A 15,396-nucleotide genomic window follows, 5' to 3' on the forward strand; every position below is an offset into this window, starting at 1 on the left:
TATCTTCTGGTAGCTCAGTTACATTATCAGCATCTCCTTCAGCTTCCAGTACTTTGCCTACAGGGAGCTGTGCTTTCCACCACCCACCAAAACAAAAGTGGGGTGGGGAGGGAGTTTTAACCGGTAGCACTCATAGTAACACTGGGTGCATTGTGAATCTTTGTGAAAATAATATTGAAGCAGTAGAAAAATGAGGAGGAAAGGTTAAGTGGTCCAGTGCCTTTTTAAGACAGCAAGGATAGCAATTAGAAACTTTTAAACCAGAAACGTTTCTGAGTTTCTACTGCACCTGGAAAAAGGATGATGCCAGATACTACAACACGCAAAAAGCATATAGCCCAGATGGTGTGTAGGAAGCACTTCTGCTTTTCATTGCTTCTAGTCTTCCCAATGTACCTCCTTCTGCCTGGCAATGTGCAGCTGTTTACACCCAGAACACCCAGAGTTTTAGGATAACTGAAGTGAACCCAGAGCTGTAGCCAAATATTTTGACAAAGGGGGTGGACTAAAACCTCATCATCTCTTTCCACTGTTCCTGCCCAAAGGTTTGCCCTTGTTTTATCACCCCCTTCTCCACTACCCCTTTGCTGGGGTTCAGTGTGTGCTGTGTTCAGGGAGAGCAATGTGCACTGCCTTAATCTGCATGGAGAGGCAGCAGGGCACTTCAGCATCCATTTAGAAGACGACATTTCACTTGGGGACCATATACAGATGAGCATTTCTGTACCCTTGTTGACAGAGTTGGCCCTGGCTGTGCTGGGGAGAGCTGAGTCAGGATTACGGAAAAGGGAGGAGCCCTCAAATGAGTCAGTGAAACCACTTCTCTGTCACTGTGGCATCGCCCATGCATGTGCTGCTGAGTATGTTGCCTGTACTTAGCTTCTATGTGGCAAGGGACTGAACATAAACACTACAGCTGCATCTGTCTGAGCTTGTAGTGAATCAAGAAAGAAAAATGTTCCAGTCTTCAAAAGCATCGTTCTCAGATCAGGAAACTTCTATGACATTGGATTATGGATAATAGGATTTTAGGTAGGCAGTCCTTTCTGGATTACCAAGTTCTGTTTTTTGTAGTTTACAGCTGTTTGGTTTTACTTACAGCATAATGCTGACCAAAAAATTGTCTTCACAAGGACAGGCACATCATCTTAATGCTTGTTTGTTCCTGAAGATTGCTTCTTTACCCCCCTCCAAACACTGATACCAGTGGTAATCTGTGTCTCCATGATAATAAGGATTCGCCACTTAGGCTGGACAAACAAACAAGGTTCTGTGTAACAGAAAAACTTAGACTACACTGACTTTTAGAGATGTCTAGAGGAAACTGTTTATGGAAAGTACTCCCAAAATGTCAGTATTTTTACAATCCACATACTGTGATGGCACAGAAAACACTTAACTTACATAGGATCATGCTGTGTGTTGAATGCATCTTTTGCTCTTTGGAGGAATATTAAATAACTTTCTAAAAGTACGGTTTTGCTGATGCAGTCTCTTCAAATATGGTGATACCACATGCTAAAATGTCCTTTCTGTGTATCTTTCACATGGTCTTTATAATGGTCTTCTTTTCTTTTTGGAGATGGGAAGGAGTCTTTTACAGATAAAAGCACATTGATAATGATAGGAGAAAAAATACATGGATGTGAAGTGTCTCAGCTCAGTAAAACATAACAATTATAATCTGTTAAAAGTCTTGACTGAGCACATTTTCTATTATTTTAAACTTGTAATTGTTGTAATTTCAAAATAAATTAAAAAAAAATCATAAAGTAGTTTATATTAGAGATCACTTTAAAAATACAAATTGAACTTGAACAAGCTAAAAAATACAAATGCCAGAGAAAAAATGGTGTTCTGAAACATTAAGCATGTCAGTAAAAAGCACTTGTCTCTTTGTTTCTTAGGGTTATAATTCACCCCAAGAATACATTGCAACCCAAGGACCACTGCCAGAAACAAGAAATGATTTTTGGAAAATGGTTCTTCAACAAAAATCTCAAATTATTGTCATGCTCACTCAGTGTAATGAGAAAAGAAGGGTATGTAATGAAATCTTTTACATCTTTCTTACATCTTTCTTGAAAGAAACTACTCAAAAACATTTATTTTCTTCTGGGTGGATTTATTTGCATTGTTTTTCATGAGGCAGCATCATAACCGTAACTTGGCTATGCACTTCATTAAGTTATGGGAAGCATTTCAGGATGATTAAAGGACTGGGGCATCTTTCATTTGAGAAGAAGCTGAGGGAGCTGGGGCTCTTCCCCTCGGGGAAGAAAAGGTTCAGATGGTTCTTGTTGCTGTGTGTAAATACTTGATGGGAAGGAATGGAGATGGGGGAGCCAGGCTCTTCTCAGTGGTGCCTGCTGACAGGACAAGAGACAATGGGCACAAACTAAAGCACATGAAATTCAATTTGAACACAAGAAAATGTTTTTTTACTGCAACGGGTAAGGTGGGGTCAAACACTGTCACAGTTTGCCCAGAGAGGTTGCAGAGCCTCCCTCCTTGGAGATCTTCAAAAGCCACTTGCGTGTGGTCCAGGGCAACCTGCTCTGGGTGCCCTTGCTTGAACAGGGGTTGGACCAGATGGCCTCTGGAGGTACTTTCCTACCTCAGCCACTCTGTGTTTCCATCCTTTTAAGTTTACATAAAAATAAAATACAAGTATGAGGCTTTATTTTTCCCTGATATTATAATAGAATAATTTGAAAGATAAGTTCTTTTTTAGCATATTCTTGTTCCCCATGTTTTGTTCCTCTTAGACGTCTTCTATGAAGAAAACAATCTATAAAGAAACTATACATTTTCATTCTTTGTTATGCTAATGCTCCCCTTCTGAAACCACTGTATAACCATATCTGTAGTTACACAGGCGGGAAAAAAAAAACAAGTTGAAAGCCATTGCAGGAAGCACCTCTTGTTGAAGCCTCAACAAAATAATTCTGTAGGCATTTCACTGCAGTTTTATTTTTGATTGTTTTGTCCTTCTTTTTTTAAACATATGGATATATATGTATTTACATATATTTCTGTTTCAGGTTAAATGTGATCATTACTGGCCTTTTACAGAAGATCCTATTGCATATGGGGATATTACTGTGGAGATGCTGTCTGAGGAGGAGCACACAGATTGGGTTTATAGGAATTTCCGAATTTGCTATGTAAGCAAAACATGTTGCATGGCCTTGCTGATGGAATGGGAGCTATGTTGGTCCAGACTTTTTATTAACTTTTGTCCATTTCTGGCATTCAGTGAAAAGCACCTTAAAAAAATGATTGTGGCCTTACTGTCACTTCACACAAGCAAATGTCTTAACCACAAGATTTTCCCCTAGGTTTGTCATCTCTGTGAACTTGTCAGAGACTGAAACAACAGTAGTACCATGGTTCTGGACATTTCTGTGGTTCTGGACATTTCTGTGGTGCAGATGGTTACTGACAATGGGCACATATAGTGTTTTTTTTTTTGTTTGTTTGTTTATTTCTTTAATGTCAGGCATAACCTTATTGCTATAAGCCATTCAAAACTTGAAAATAATGTAGAAATTGAGAATATTATTCAAAGGGGCAATTGTGCAATATTCATAGCAAAGGTTTCGTGCATGTCTCAGACAGGATCTTGAGTAAAAGTTGTCCACACAGATGGTTCTCCACTCCCTCCTGCTGCTGAAATAGAGCATTTTGCTGCTTTCATTTATTAAAGTAGACGAAATGGGAGAGCCTTGCAGCCTATCACAATCAGACAAGCATCCTGCGCAGCTGCTACAATAAAGCATGTGAAAATATAGCAATGAATTGGCATAAAACATGATGGGATCAAATCAGAGGTTGGGCTCTTGGTATCTACTGAAAATAATGATCAGAGTGTAGTTTGCTGTTCAGGTAAACTGTCCTTTACCAAAACCAGGGCAGCTACTTCAGAGGCTTTTGTACTCATCTCATTTTTAAAAACCTTTCCCTAATCACCTGCTGTTGTCTGTGACTGGAGAGGGATTACTAGAATAGGGGTATTTAGTCTGACCCAGAATAGCAAAACTAAAGGCATTGCTTGCTTGCCATGGGCTTTTGTCATGAGACCCTCCCCTCCACACACTTTCAGTCTCAAAGACAACATGTGTTGGATCGAGGATCTTATTTCACCTAATCCACTAGAGGTTTTAGCATTATAAATGCTTTTGTTAATAATGGGTATTTTTTTAAGGAATTTCCTTTGCTGTCTGGAAATGGTGATGTTGGGAGGTGATTTTTTCTTCCGTTTCAGTTACGTTTTTCTTTGAAACTTCAGAAGAAAAATTCTCATGAATCCAGTATTAACTGTTTGCCAACAGTGTTATTCTTTGTCCATGGCAGAAGAAAGAGAGAGGAAATGGAGTAGAAAGAGGAAGAAAGCCTAAACTTGAAAAGTGCAACAGTGCTTGATTTAAAAGGAAAACAAAACGAAACAACCATTAGGAAAGAGAAGGAAAAAATAGTAATCCCACACAGAAACACGAGTTCATGCCTGATCTCCACTTTCCCTACTTTTTAAATCAAATACCGTGTAAATACACATGTAAATGATAAGGTGGCAACCTTTTTGGTGGACTTTACTTTCTTAGGCTGTATTTGGATTTAAAAAAGCAACACAACAATAAAACCTCAGTCTGACTGAGCGTGACTGCACTGTTAAAACTCCTGTGAACATGCTGCTGTTGTGCTTTTCCCATTAGGCTGATGAGGTGCAAGACGTGATGCATTTTAACTACACTGCCTGGCCAGACCACGGTGTCCCCACAACCAATGCCGCCGAAAGCATCCTGCAGTTCGTGCAGATGGTCAGGCAGAAATCAGCAAAGAGCAAAGGCCCCATGATCATACATTGCAGGTAACACTTCAAGGCAAAGGAGAGCTGAAGGAGGTACCTGGTTAGATGGGCTGGGGAACCACTGGGAGGTTCTGGGATTCTGTTCATCTCTTAGGTAAACCAAGGATGGTTTCCCTTGTTTTTAAGGGAAAAGGATTAGTCCCCTGCTTTGATTGTGGCATGTCTGGGATTTCAGCCTGCACCCACAGGTGCAGCACTTCTGTCCAGAGGTGGGTCAGCTCTGGGGCTGTTACAAACAAATTGCTTTGCACAGCACAGCAGGAAATCCTGGTGTACAGTAGCTTGGAGTTGGCCCCTGCTTTCTCATTTCCATGCCTTTGCAGTATGGGTGGTGTAGTGTGTCTGAGAACATCGTCCTCCTTCTCCTCCTCCTCTTCCTCTGATTGCTCAGCTTTCGGAGAATTCAGAATGTGACATGAAGAGTATTATCCTGTGCTAGTAATAATCCCAGTATCCCATGATAACAGTTACATGTGCTTTTTTCCTTTTTTTTTGGAGGGATGTTGTTTATACGCTGACAGATTTATCTCTTGGGCATCATCTGGCCTTCTATTAATGCACTCGCTCCCTGGGCCCCGCCAGGAGCAGCTGCCGTGCTAGTGGTGATATCATACCAGATTGCTTCCTGACACAGCTCTCCCCACTGATTTCAAACCTCTTTGTGGCTTCTGGTGCAAGAGCCACTCACGATAGATTTTCAGAGAGATGTAAATAACCAGGTTGCAATGGATGAGGATGTATGTGTTATGGTGACATGCTCCAGAAGGAAGTCGAGGCTTGATGAGGTCTGTGTCCGCCAGCCTTGCATCATCCACCTCATAGGCAGCGTTTGCATTGCTGCACAATGTGTCAGCACCCTCCAGCGTGATCTTTCCTGTTGCTGGTCAGCACTCTGTTCCTTGCGACACACTTTCAAGTGCTCCTTTCCAGAAAACAGTCTTGTAGAGTAGTGTCTTCTCAAGTTCCCAGAAATGGCACCTGGTCTTCTACCAGAGTGCAGAACACGGGCATCTGTAAAAGCATCAAGTCATGCGGCCCTTCCCGACAACCTAATAGAGAAATTCATAGGGGATATTGTTTTGGGAGTCCTAGTATCAAGAAGGGTGCTAGGAAGTCAGGGAAGAGATTTGAATGTAGGGCTGTGAAATTAAACTCTTTATAATACTTAATTGTTCTGGGAAGGAGTAGGAGAAAGCATTAGAGAGCTGGAAAACAACCAGCTCCTTTTTTATCTTCTTTTTAATATTCTTTTTAATCAGGATGCTCATACCAGCAGAGAGAGAGTTTTTCAGACAATATTTTAGCGTATACTGTACTTAGACTACACAGATTAAAAGTAACAATGTTCTGAAATAAGTGGAAGGGGTGGAGAAAGAACGTATTGATAAACTCCTACAGCAATTGTTCTGAAGCATTAAAGAATGCACAAAACTGACATTTTTACAACTTTTCCACTTGTTATTTATGAATATATCAATTAATGAATCTGTCAAATAAGTAGATCAAAAAATCCGTTGTATTCCATTTGATATATTGACATTTTTTAAACAAGTACAAGAATATAAAAAAAAGACAACAACAACAAAAAAAACAAACCTGTTGCAACTTTATTGCAAATACTTCCAAGTCTTTTCTGAAAAATACAGCAAAACAGAAGAAACAACTTCTCTTAAGACACATGCTTCTCTCCTTAGTAGTAGAAACTCTGTTGGGACTCTATAAAATTGTACAAAACCTCTGAAACCACACCCGTAATGAAATCAGACTTCAGAGTTACACATGAATTCACAATGCAAAGAAATATTTACATATTAGAAGCTATAAATCAACTCATTATGTGTTTGTTTTTCCAGTTGCTAAGCATCCCTGTACGAAAAATGAAGATTTTTCAGCCAAGTGGTTGCCATCTATTTCTGTCATGCTCCCAAGGCAGAATTCCTGGAGCAAAGCCTCCTCTGGATGGTTTGTCCTTTGAGGATGAACACCAGTAGTGCAGTGCCTTTGCAAAGTCTCTAGTTACTACCACAAATGCCTCCACATAGCAGTCACAGCAGAGCAGGGCTCTCTGCGCTTATGGCTGCAGCTCCTGTAGTGTGGGATTTCTCATAACTTTGAAGGGAGCACTGAAAAGTGGGATGAGCAGCCAGTTAAGGGCAGATGAGTGTGTGCATGTGCATGTGAAAGAGATGAAGAGGAGTATATGAAGGTGAAATAATTGCAGAGCCATCCATCCCATACATTCTGCTTAAACAATGCATGAAGGCTTGCATGGCATTATATCCCCCAAATTAACCAACTTGTCTGACCTCAGATTAGCTACATCCGAGGTGCAGGACACCTGCTTTTCACACTACCACTGATTTTCCTGTGTCCACACCTGAAAAACCTAAATGTTGTTCTTGTCTGTGTGTTTTGCAGTGCTGGAGTGGGACGAACAGGAACTTTCATAGCCCTGGACCGACTCTTACAGCACATCCGTGACCATGAGTTTGTAGATATATTGGGCCTGGTGTCTGACATGCGGTCCTACAGGATGTCCATGGTGCAGACAGAGGTAGGATGCCCACTCAGTTCACTTCAATGTGGATGTATCATGAGACCTGTCTCATGCTTCTCTGCAGCATGCTTGTGTCCACTGACTGTTGTTCCCCCTGAACACCTGTCAAAACAGCTATGGGTAGAGACATTTAAGTTTTCATCTTCATTGTAATATTGTCATATTATTAATCTGCTGCATAGGTGATAGTCTGATAATAGATCTTCAATGTTACTGATGTCTTCCAGAGGGGATGGGCTATTCTCACCTGAGAAATGGAAGCGTGAAAATCCATTAGAGGAGATTAGCATTTGAAATTTTCAAACCATTTTGAAAAGTGTTGGACTTGCTGAAGGGATTAATGACTTATGAAGTGATACCAGTATTGGACAGCCATTCACACCTTTGAAAAGGGTATCATATGGTCAAGCATATTAAATAAGTTACATGATGGCAATACAAATACCCAAAGTGGAAGAGACAAAAGACCTCTAAGAGAGTCTGCCAGACACCCCCTCTCCCTGCCCCTGTATCTACTGGGTATTTCTTTTTCTATTCTTGAGGAAAATGTCTGAATAGTCTTATCAGAATATTTGTATGGAAAAATATACAGAAACTCTTTTTCCAAAGCAGAAATTGTTATGCATCTGAAATGTTCCTGTTTCCTCTACTAATGATGGAAAGATTTCAGTGCAAACTGGCAACCCCCACATAGCTGGAAGCACCACCAACACTATTAGCAGCCTGAGTCTGGCAGATAATCTGTTGCCAAGGATTGCTTATCCCAGAGCAAAGCAGAGAAGATTTAGCAGGGATGGGAGAGGAAAAGGAAAACCTGCAGGACACCAGCTACTGCCTAGAAATGAATAAGGTCATTCTCAGGCCATTCTGGATCATTCCCACCAACCTGCCACTTTTTGTCACGATCCCCTAAATTAATCCAAAGGCACATCCTTATGTAAACACCAGAAAGCAAATCTTGGTGCTTTATTTCAGCTGCAGCTTCATTACCGCTCCAGAGGTGATGTGACTTTTTTCTTTTTAATGTACAAACTCATTGTCTGCCTGGGGCTGATGTCAGATTCTCAGTTTGGGTGGTTGCTGAGCTTCTGCTGCTACAGGCAGTGGCTTGTGCATCTTCTTACTGCCTGCTGCTGCCCGTCTTCTCACTGCCAAATGTGCAAACCCACATGTACAAATCATACCTCTTTTATGCACACACGCACACACGCGGTGAGAAGGCTTTTCTAATGCTCTTGCAAATTAGATCAGGATGAAAATGTTCCAGGAACAGGTGCTAATATTCAGGATTAGATACCCGGGGCAGGATCAGACCTACATAGCCTGTCCATATTGGAGAGAGCAAGACCTACATCCTAAACTTGGTCAGCAAAGCTTGCTGTAATATATACAGGTGGCGGGGGCGGGGAGGGGGGAATATCCCTTCTCATGGGCATGTATGGGCTGTCTGCAGTGGCCAGCTGTGGCCTGGGGTTTAGTTTTTGGGTTAGTGCAGCAGGGGGGGCCGCAGCCCCGCCAAGCCCTGTGCAGAGGTCAGTAGGCGGCAATGAAAACCCAGGCACTGGAAGGATCACCTTACAAAACCTGAAGGCACACACAGCTCACCTGGGTTCATGTTTCCTCACATGCTGGAAACTTGGCTGTGTCTGACAGAGAAGTTTTTAAAAAATGGCAGAAGCCCAAAAAGGGAGTTAGAGTAGAAAACACTGAATGAACACACTGAATTGAAACCAGTCACTCTGAGTTAATGGGAGTGAGGAAATCCAGGCATTTCTGTGGTCCAGGACATGTTTCAAGCTCATCCTGATACCTGCTGGGATCAGCAGACCACTGGGGACAGGGACTGAAATCCAGACTCAGGTTTTGGAGCTTGAAACTGCCTCTGTCTTGGTAGAGTTGTTTTTGCTTGAGAGCTACTCGCTCTCCGTACATGGTCAACATAAGGATTACTGGAGGATTCATCAGGGTTTGCTTTCTCTGCTTGGAATAAACTCAAATGATGACTGAGATTTAAATTTGAAACGCAGTGTTTCTCTGTATGATGATGTAATTCAGAAAAAGCAAACCATAACCAAAATTGAAGATAATCATTCTTTTTGCATGGAAAACCTGTCCACAAATATAATGGTACCTATGATTTACTCAACTTGCTTTCAGAGTCACTTGCACAGTGGGTGATAACTCCCAAAATAATTAAGTGCTCTGTGTGCAAAATCAGATTTTAGCATTTTACTGGTAAAGAAGTCAAGCATTAGGGAATGTGGAGCTCTTCAAAATATTTCAGGTGTATGTGTGGCATGGATGTAATTTGTTGTACATAAAGAATTTGGTTACTTTTCTGGGAATTAATTAATTTTCAGGCAATGTAATTATGCACTTCCTAAAGGCCATATAGAGCCTGCAAGCTGAAGACCTGAGACCATGTAGTGTAAGTTACATCTCTACCATGAAAAGACATCAAGTGCTGGGTTACTGCATGCCACAGGTCCCTGTAGTCAATTGCCCCTCTCTAACTGGTCAGGACCACAGGACCAACATTCCTCGTCCTGCAAAACTGCCACCACGGACTGTGTCAGAGACTGTGACAGTGAAGAGCTTAATTTCAGATTTAAATGGGAAAGATAATTCGCACACACAGCAGTGCCATTGCTCAGGAGGAAGCGTGTGACTTGCACTGTGGCTGTCGTCTGTACAGCTGGCATGTGCTTGCACAGCCCCCTCGTAGCACTGATTAATTCATACTGTGCAGTCAAAAGGGGAACTGTGAATGATGGCAACTGTTGTTTCTACACGCAAGTAAGATTTCCAGTAAACCAGGTTATAAATATGGCGTTATAAATATCGGCCATCATTACACACATTGTTAGTAAGTAATTACAATGCTAGGGCAGATTTTGATGCTCAGGTAGATTTTGGTACTTCCACTACTCCTACGTGCAACAGCAAAGGGCTATTATTTGGGGAGCAGACAAGTCACTGTACATTGTGACAGGATGAGGAGGGAGCAACAGAGAAGATGTGCAAACTGTTACTATGACCTATTGAGCTGTTTCACTGTTCAGGCTTTTGTCAGGCTTTCTCAGTTGTGAAAATGCCCATTCATATGTTTCTTTCTTCCAGGAACAATACATTTTTATTCACCAGTGTGTGCAACTGATGTGGCAAAAGAAGAAGCAGCAGTTCTGCATCAGCGATGTCATATATGAGAATGTCAGCAAATCCTAGTTTGGAGTTACAGGTGGTAAGTCAGGCAAGCCTAGCCTTGTGCTATGCTCATGGCTTAGCATCACAGCTGCCTGGTAGCAACCAGTGTCACGGGGGTTTGCTCCTCACACTGCAGGAGCTTTGCTTGGGGTTTGGAGCTTTCTGAGCTTCATCCTCCTCAGAGGTGATTTTGTGAGAAAGTGCAAGCAAAAGTTCTTCAGCCTCTTGCATTAAATAAGCCTCCGTGCTTCCCATGTCAGTGTAAAGGTTTGTTGGCTTACTTGTTCAAAGAGTAAGAGTGTCATGACATCCTGAGTTACTGTCTAATCTATGCATTCCCACTAGCTGTCCTACCACACTTTGCAAAGTGTAAAGGATTCAGGCAGAGGGAAGTTATTTTTTTGCATCGGTCATTCTCATGTCACTCCCCAGCCAGGGTTTGGGCTGGGCTGCTAATACAGCAGGCCTGTCAACAGCTTCTCGAAGAGTGAGATGGTAGCCCAAAAGCTTTGACAAGAACCCCTGGGGAATCAAGAACAGGAGGCCGGCCTCTCAAGCTGGTACCACCATTAGCCACCATCATGCTGATCCAAACAGCCCCAGTTACTGACTGGGTGCGTGCAGCTAGCCCAGTCTCCGGGTCAGCATAAAGCACATCACTGTGAACTACCAGGCCATGGTTTGTTGCCTTCTGTCTACAAAGCTCATGCAAGCAAACACATTTCCTTGCGCAGTGGGGACAAGCTGTGAGGAGGTGAGTCACCAATGCTTGAGCAGCTGAGCTTTAGTTCATTAGGTGGCAGTAATAAGCCAGCCATAACCCTAACATTTGCTTTGAGGTGGAGCAGGAAACTGCACGCTTTTAACATAAACTGGCTTCTCAAGTAGCTGGTGGAAAGCCATGTTATAGGCTCCAACACTAGCCATCTCCACTGGGTTTCTGAGGTGTTGCACACTTCATTCCACTGCCCATAAAATGAACTATGACTTTGCACATGCCTCGCTTTTCCCTATGTCTATATAATTTACTGTCTAAACTGAGTCCCAGAACCTAATTGCTCATATAGGTGAGCTGTTGTAAGGATGTCTGGCAGAAATGAATGCTAAGATCCTTATTTATTTCCTTATCTAACGCATTCTGTCTGTGCTGTGCTGTTCCAGGTGAGACCATGAAGCACACCCATCTTCCCTTGCTTCCAATTTTTTTCTTTTGATGGCTCAAACTGCCAGCCATTCTACCACGAGAGACCACTGCCTTGCAGTATGCGGACAATGAAAGAAAGAAACTTTAACTTTCAGAAGCACTGGGGAGACAAAGCCTTAACGAGCCTGCGGTGTCTTTTGAACTGTTTAATTTCTGGACATTTTTTTAAAATACTGGACCAAATTCAACCGAACAACATGAAGGAAAAGACACTATAATATGTGCATAAAATAGATTGTTCCAGAGCATTTGTTATGTTTGGTACTTTCAGTTATTTTTTTTTCTGTGCAGGTTGGGCTTAAGGTTAAAGTAAGTGCAATATTTTTTTAGTGGTTTAATGAAGAGCTTTCTTCATGTGTCACTGGTCTGTGCTAATGTCCATAGGAGAGCAGGCATTGTTAGTATCTAATAATACCTCATTAGTGAATAGCGAGGCATGAACATACATGAAGAAATCTGGAGATTGTGAAGAGAAAAGGGGGGACGGGGGTGCTGGGTACCTAGATTGGGCTGTTTCCTACAGCCCTGACGTTCTGTGCTTGGGGCCTGGGGAGACACAAGACCTAAGGAATGGATGGACCATCAGAAATCCAAACCACAGAGCCAAAAGCTGAAGCAGGCAGCCAACACTGAGGAACTGTGTCATTTTGGTTTGTGACAGTGCAACTACCAATTAAGCAGAGGGATTGCTCTTTTCACCAAACTTTTCAGTAATGCCATTGATCAGGATGTTTTTTAATCAAGGTGCAGCTGAATTTTAAGCTGGGATATCTTAGACTCCATTACTATAGCATTTAACTGTCTGAGCAGTCTATGGTGCCTATGCCCCTCATTTGTTTATTATTTTTAATAAGTATTAAACCTGTGTAAAAATGTGAAGCTGATTCAGGTTGGGAAAAAAAAAAAAGTGCTTTAATGGATGTAACTATTTCTCCGGGCTCAGAATTCACGGTGTTACACAAACAGTTGTTTTGGCATGTGAAGGGATGGTTATCGTTTTATTGCTACGAGGCTGCCAAAGTGTCAGCATGGATTCCTGCAGGGACGTCGCGTCAGGGTGAGGGGCTCTTTTTTTTTTGCTGTCAGTTTCAGTTCTAGTCAGAATAATTAGCTATATATTTTTTTGTCTTTGTATAATTCCGGTACATCATTGTGTATTGTGACATGGATGCTGTCAGAATGGATGTTTGATAGCATTTTGTAGCCTGTTGCTTTGTGTCACCTCATTGGAAGTTAGCAGCAATGGTAAATCAATGTAAACAAAACAAACTTGAACTGAAAGTAAACACACTGGATTGCTTACCTGTGAAGAAGTCACTGTCAGCAAAGCAGCAAGTGCACCCCCATGTACTTCTTTCCATTTATTTTTTTATTTTTTTATTTTTTTTTTACTCCACAGCTTGCTATCACCTGTCAGTGTACCAGGGTGTAGTTAGTTTTAGTTTAGTAGCTCAGCCACTTCCAGGAGCCTGATAACATCCTTCGAATGACATCCAATTTATTCTGATTTTTTCAAAGAATTATTCCTCCAGCTGGTAAATAGGTATATATTCCTTTAACATCTACTCCATCACAGTAATGGTTATAATGGAAAACCATTTAAACTGTCCCACATACGCTATGCAAAACTGCGTAGACAACATAACCCTCAAATAAACCAGGTCCTTTTGAAGGGTATTGAAAGAAACAGGACTCTACCACTGATTATTAAATGGGTATGAGATGAATATCCCTCTTACTTCTCTTTCTATGCATCTAATACCACTTTCAGAGTTTCCATTGAGCCCTGTCCTAAAGCAGAGCTGCCATCTCTCTAAATAGGAAGCACAGAGATGGATGCGAATGGGCAGAGAGCCCTGTCTTCAGGGGGGGCAGATTGCTAACAAGAAAGGCTTCATTAATGTTATTTCACAAATGCACCTCAGCTGGAGGGCCTGCCATGTTATTAAGAATGGCAAAGATTTGCCCAGCCTAATTTGAAGAGAAGCCAGCATTATAAAAGAGCACAGGACAATTCAGACCTTGCCTTCATCTCTTTGTTTATATTTCACAGTGCCACTGCATGTTTACTTAGAAAATGTGTTCACCCCCTCTAGATAACTTCTAGCAAGGGAAAAAAAAACACCTTACTTTCTCATCTACTGCCTCTCTCCTGCTGTCCCTTGTCCACTGGTTCTACATTTATTATGGATTACAGCCCAGAGAAGCCATGTTGCTTTTAAAACACTGATGCACACACAAAATACCACAGCGTGAGCTGTCTGTAAGAGATCCTTGGATCAGGGTACAAGGTTGCTGCAAAGATGCCAAAAATCACAATGCTGCAAGCTATGCAGCCTGAATAGCCTGGTTTTATGTTTTTGAATGCATGTAAAAAAAAATGCTCCAATTACATGGTAACAGGTGTCTATTTTTCCTCTAATAGCTACTTCATCACAGAATCAGTTCTTATCAAAAACAACCAACCAAACAAAACTTCCTTCAGAAAAAAAAAAAAATCCTTTCCTTCCCTGTGTATTACTCAACTCTGCACACATGGATGTGTTGGGATAGCAGTGGAAACCACCTCTCCTGGCATTCTGCAAAACACAAGCAATAGGAGTGTCTGGGAGACAGTGTGGCTCAGAAGCAGCATGCAGAGCCTGTTAGCATGACTCGACATACAGCTACTTGTCCTGGTCAATGAAAGCCAGACCAAAAGAAGTTTGGAGTCATCCTGCATGTTGATGTGGTTTTGAATATCTGTCAAAACAAACCTATTTTTTTATAATGAATTTCTTGAATTACGGGAACAGAACAACTCTGCTGATACTATATATGATCTATATCAACAGCTGTTGCATTTATAGCAGCTACAGACTCAAAGGTAGGTTGGGAGGGCTGGGAGCTTTCACTGTTGTGGCAGGCAACAGTGGTAACTAAGCAGTTTTCCTGTTTTCTTTCATCTCCTGTTACTTTAATCTACAAATGTTAGCAAGAAATAGAAGCGCAAACTAATATCCTGATACTGGTTTTTGGTCTGGATGTTTGGGAATAAGTGAAAGGTCAAAGTTGCAACCTAAGCATGTAATTACAGGGAGACTAAAGAAAGATACTGAAGAGACAAAAAGAGTTTAAAAGGCACTTATTAGCTAGAAGTTAACATAGCAGCAGTAAAAAAGTCAACATGTTTCAAACTAGTTAAACATGGAACACAAAGCATTCTTGCAAAATTCCTCAGGTTTGCACTTCATGTACGTAACTCCACTGCTTGTGGCAAAGCTGGGAGGCTGAGCACAGACACATTCTTTCAATCATGCTTGATGTGCCTGACTCACTCCTCACACTGGGCTGCTTGTTTTGTGTTTTAAACATTGCACAGACTTCACGGGTGAGAAAATGATCATAGACAGACTGGGTTTCTACAAAATGGTGGCTTGGCCAGGAGCATATCCATTCATAATCATGTGTCCTTTATTCATGAGATGCAGCTCAGGAAAACAAGTGTAATATACCTGCTGGAACAAGGTATTCAGGCTGTATCTTGGTCATCTGTATGTCCTAAAAAAACCCCTGAAAACT

General features: G+C 41.6%; 1 protein-coding gene across 5 annotated transcripts in view; it reads left to right on the top strand.

Moving 5' to 3' along the window:
• Positions 1-13,137, top strand: part of PTPRO (protein tyrosine phosphatase receptor type O) — a 202,132-nt gene extending 188,995 nt beyond the window's left edge. For all 5 annotated transcript variants that reach the window (XM_038173071.2, XM_027461872.3, XM_027461926.3 and 2 more), the window contains 6 exons: positions 1,908-2,042; positions 3,045-3,167; positions 4,716-4,870; positions 7,289-7,424; positions 10,548-10,668; positions 11,793-13,137. In XM_038173071.2, the coding sequence (XP_038028999.1) occupies positions 1,908-2,042; positions 3,045-3,167; positions 4,716-4,870; positions 7,289-7,424; positions 10,548-10,652 (654 nt within the window). In that variant the 3' untranslated portion in view covers positions 10,653-10,668; positions 11,793-13,137. The remainder of the gene's footprint in view (positions 1-1,907; positions 2,043-3,044; positions 3,168-4,715; positions 4,871-7,288; positions 7,425-10,547; positions 10,669-11,792) is intronic.
• The last annotated feature ends 2,259 nt before the right edge of the window (positions 13,138-15,396 follow it).

This window comes from Anas platyrhynchos, chromosome 1, assembly GCF_047663525.1.
Source record: "Anas platyrhynchos isolate ZD024472 breed Pekin duck chromosome 1, IASCAAS_PekinDuck_T2T, whole genome shotgun sequence".
Classification (NCBI taxonomy): Eukaryota; Metazoa; Chordata; class Aves; order Anseriformes; family Anatidae; genus Anas; species Anas platyrhynchos.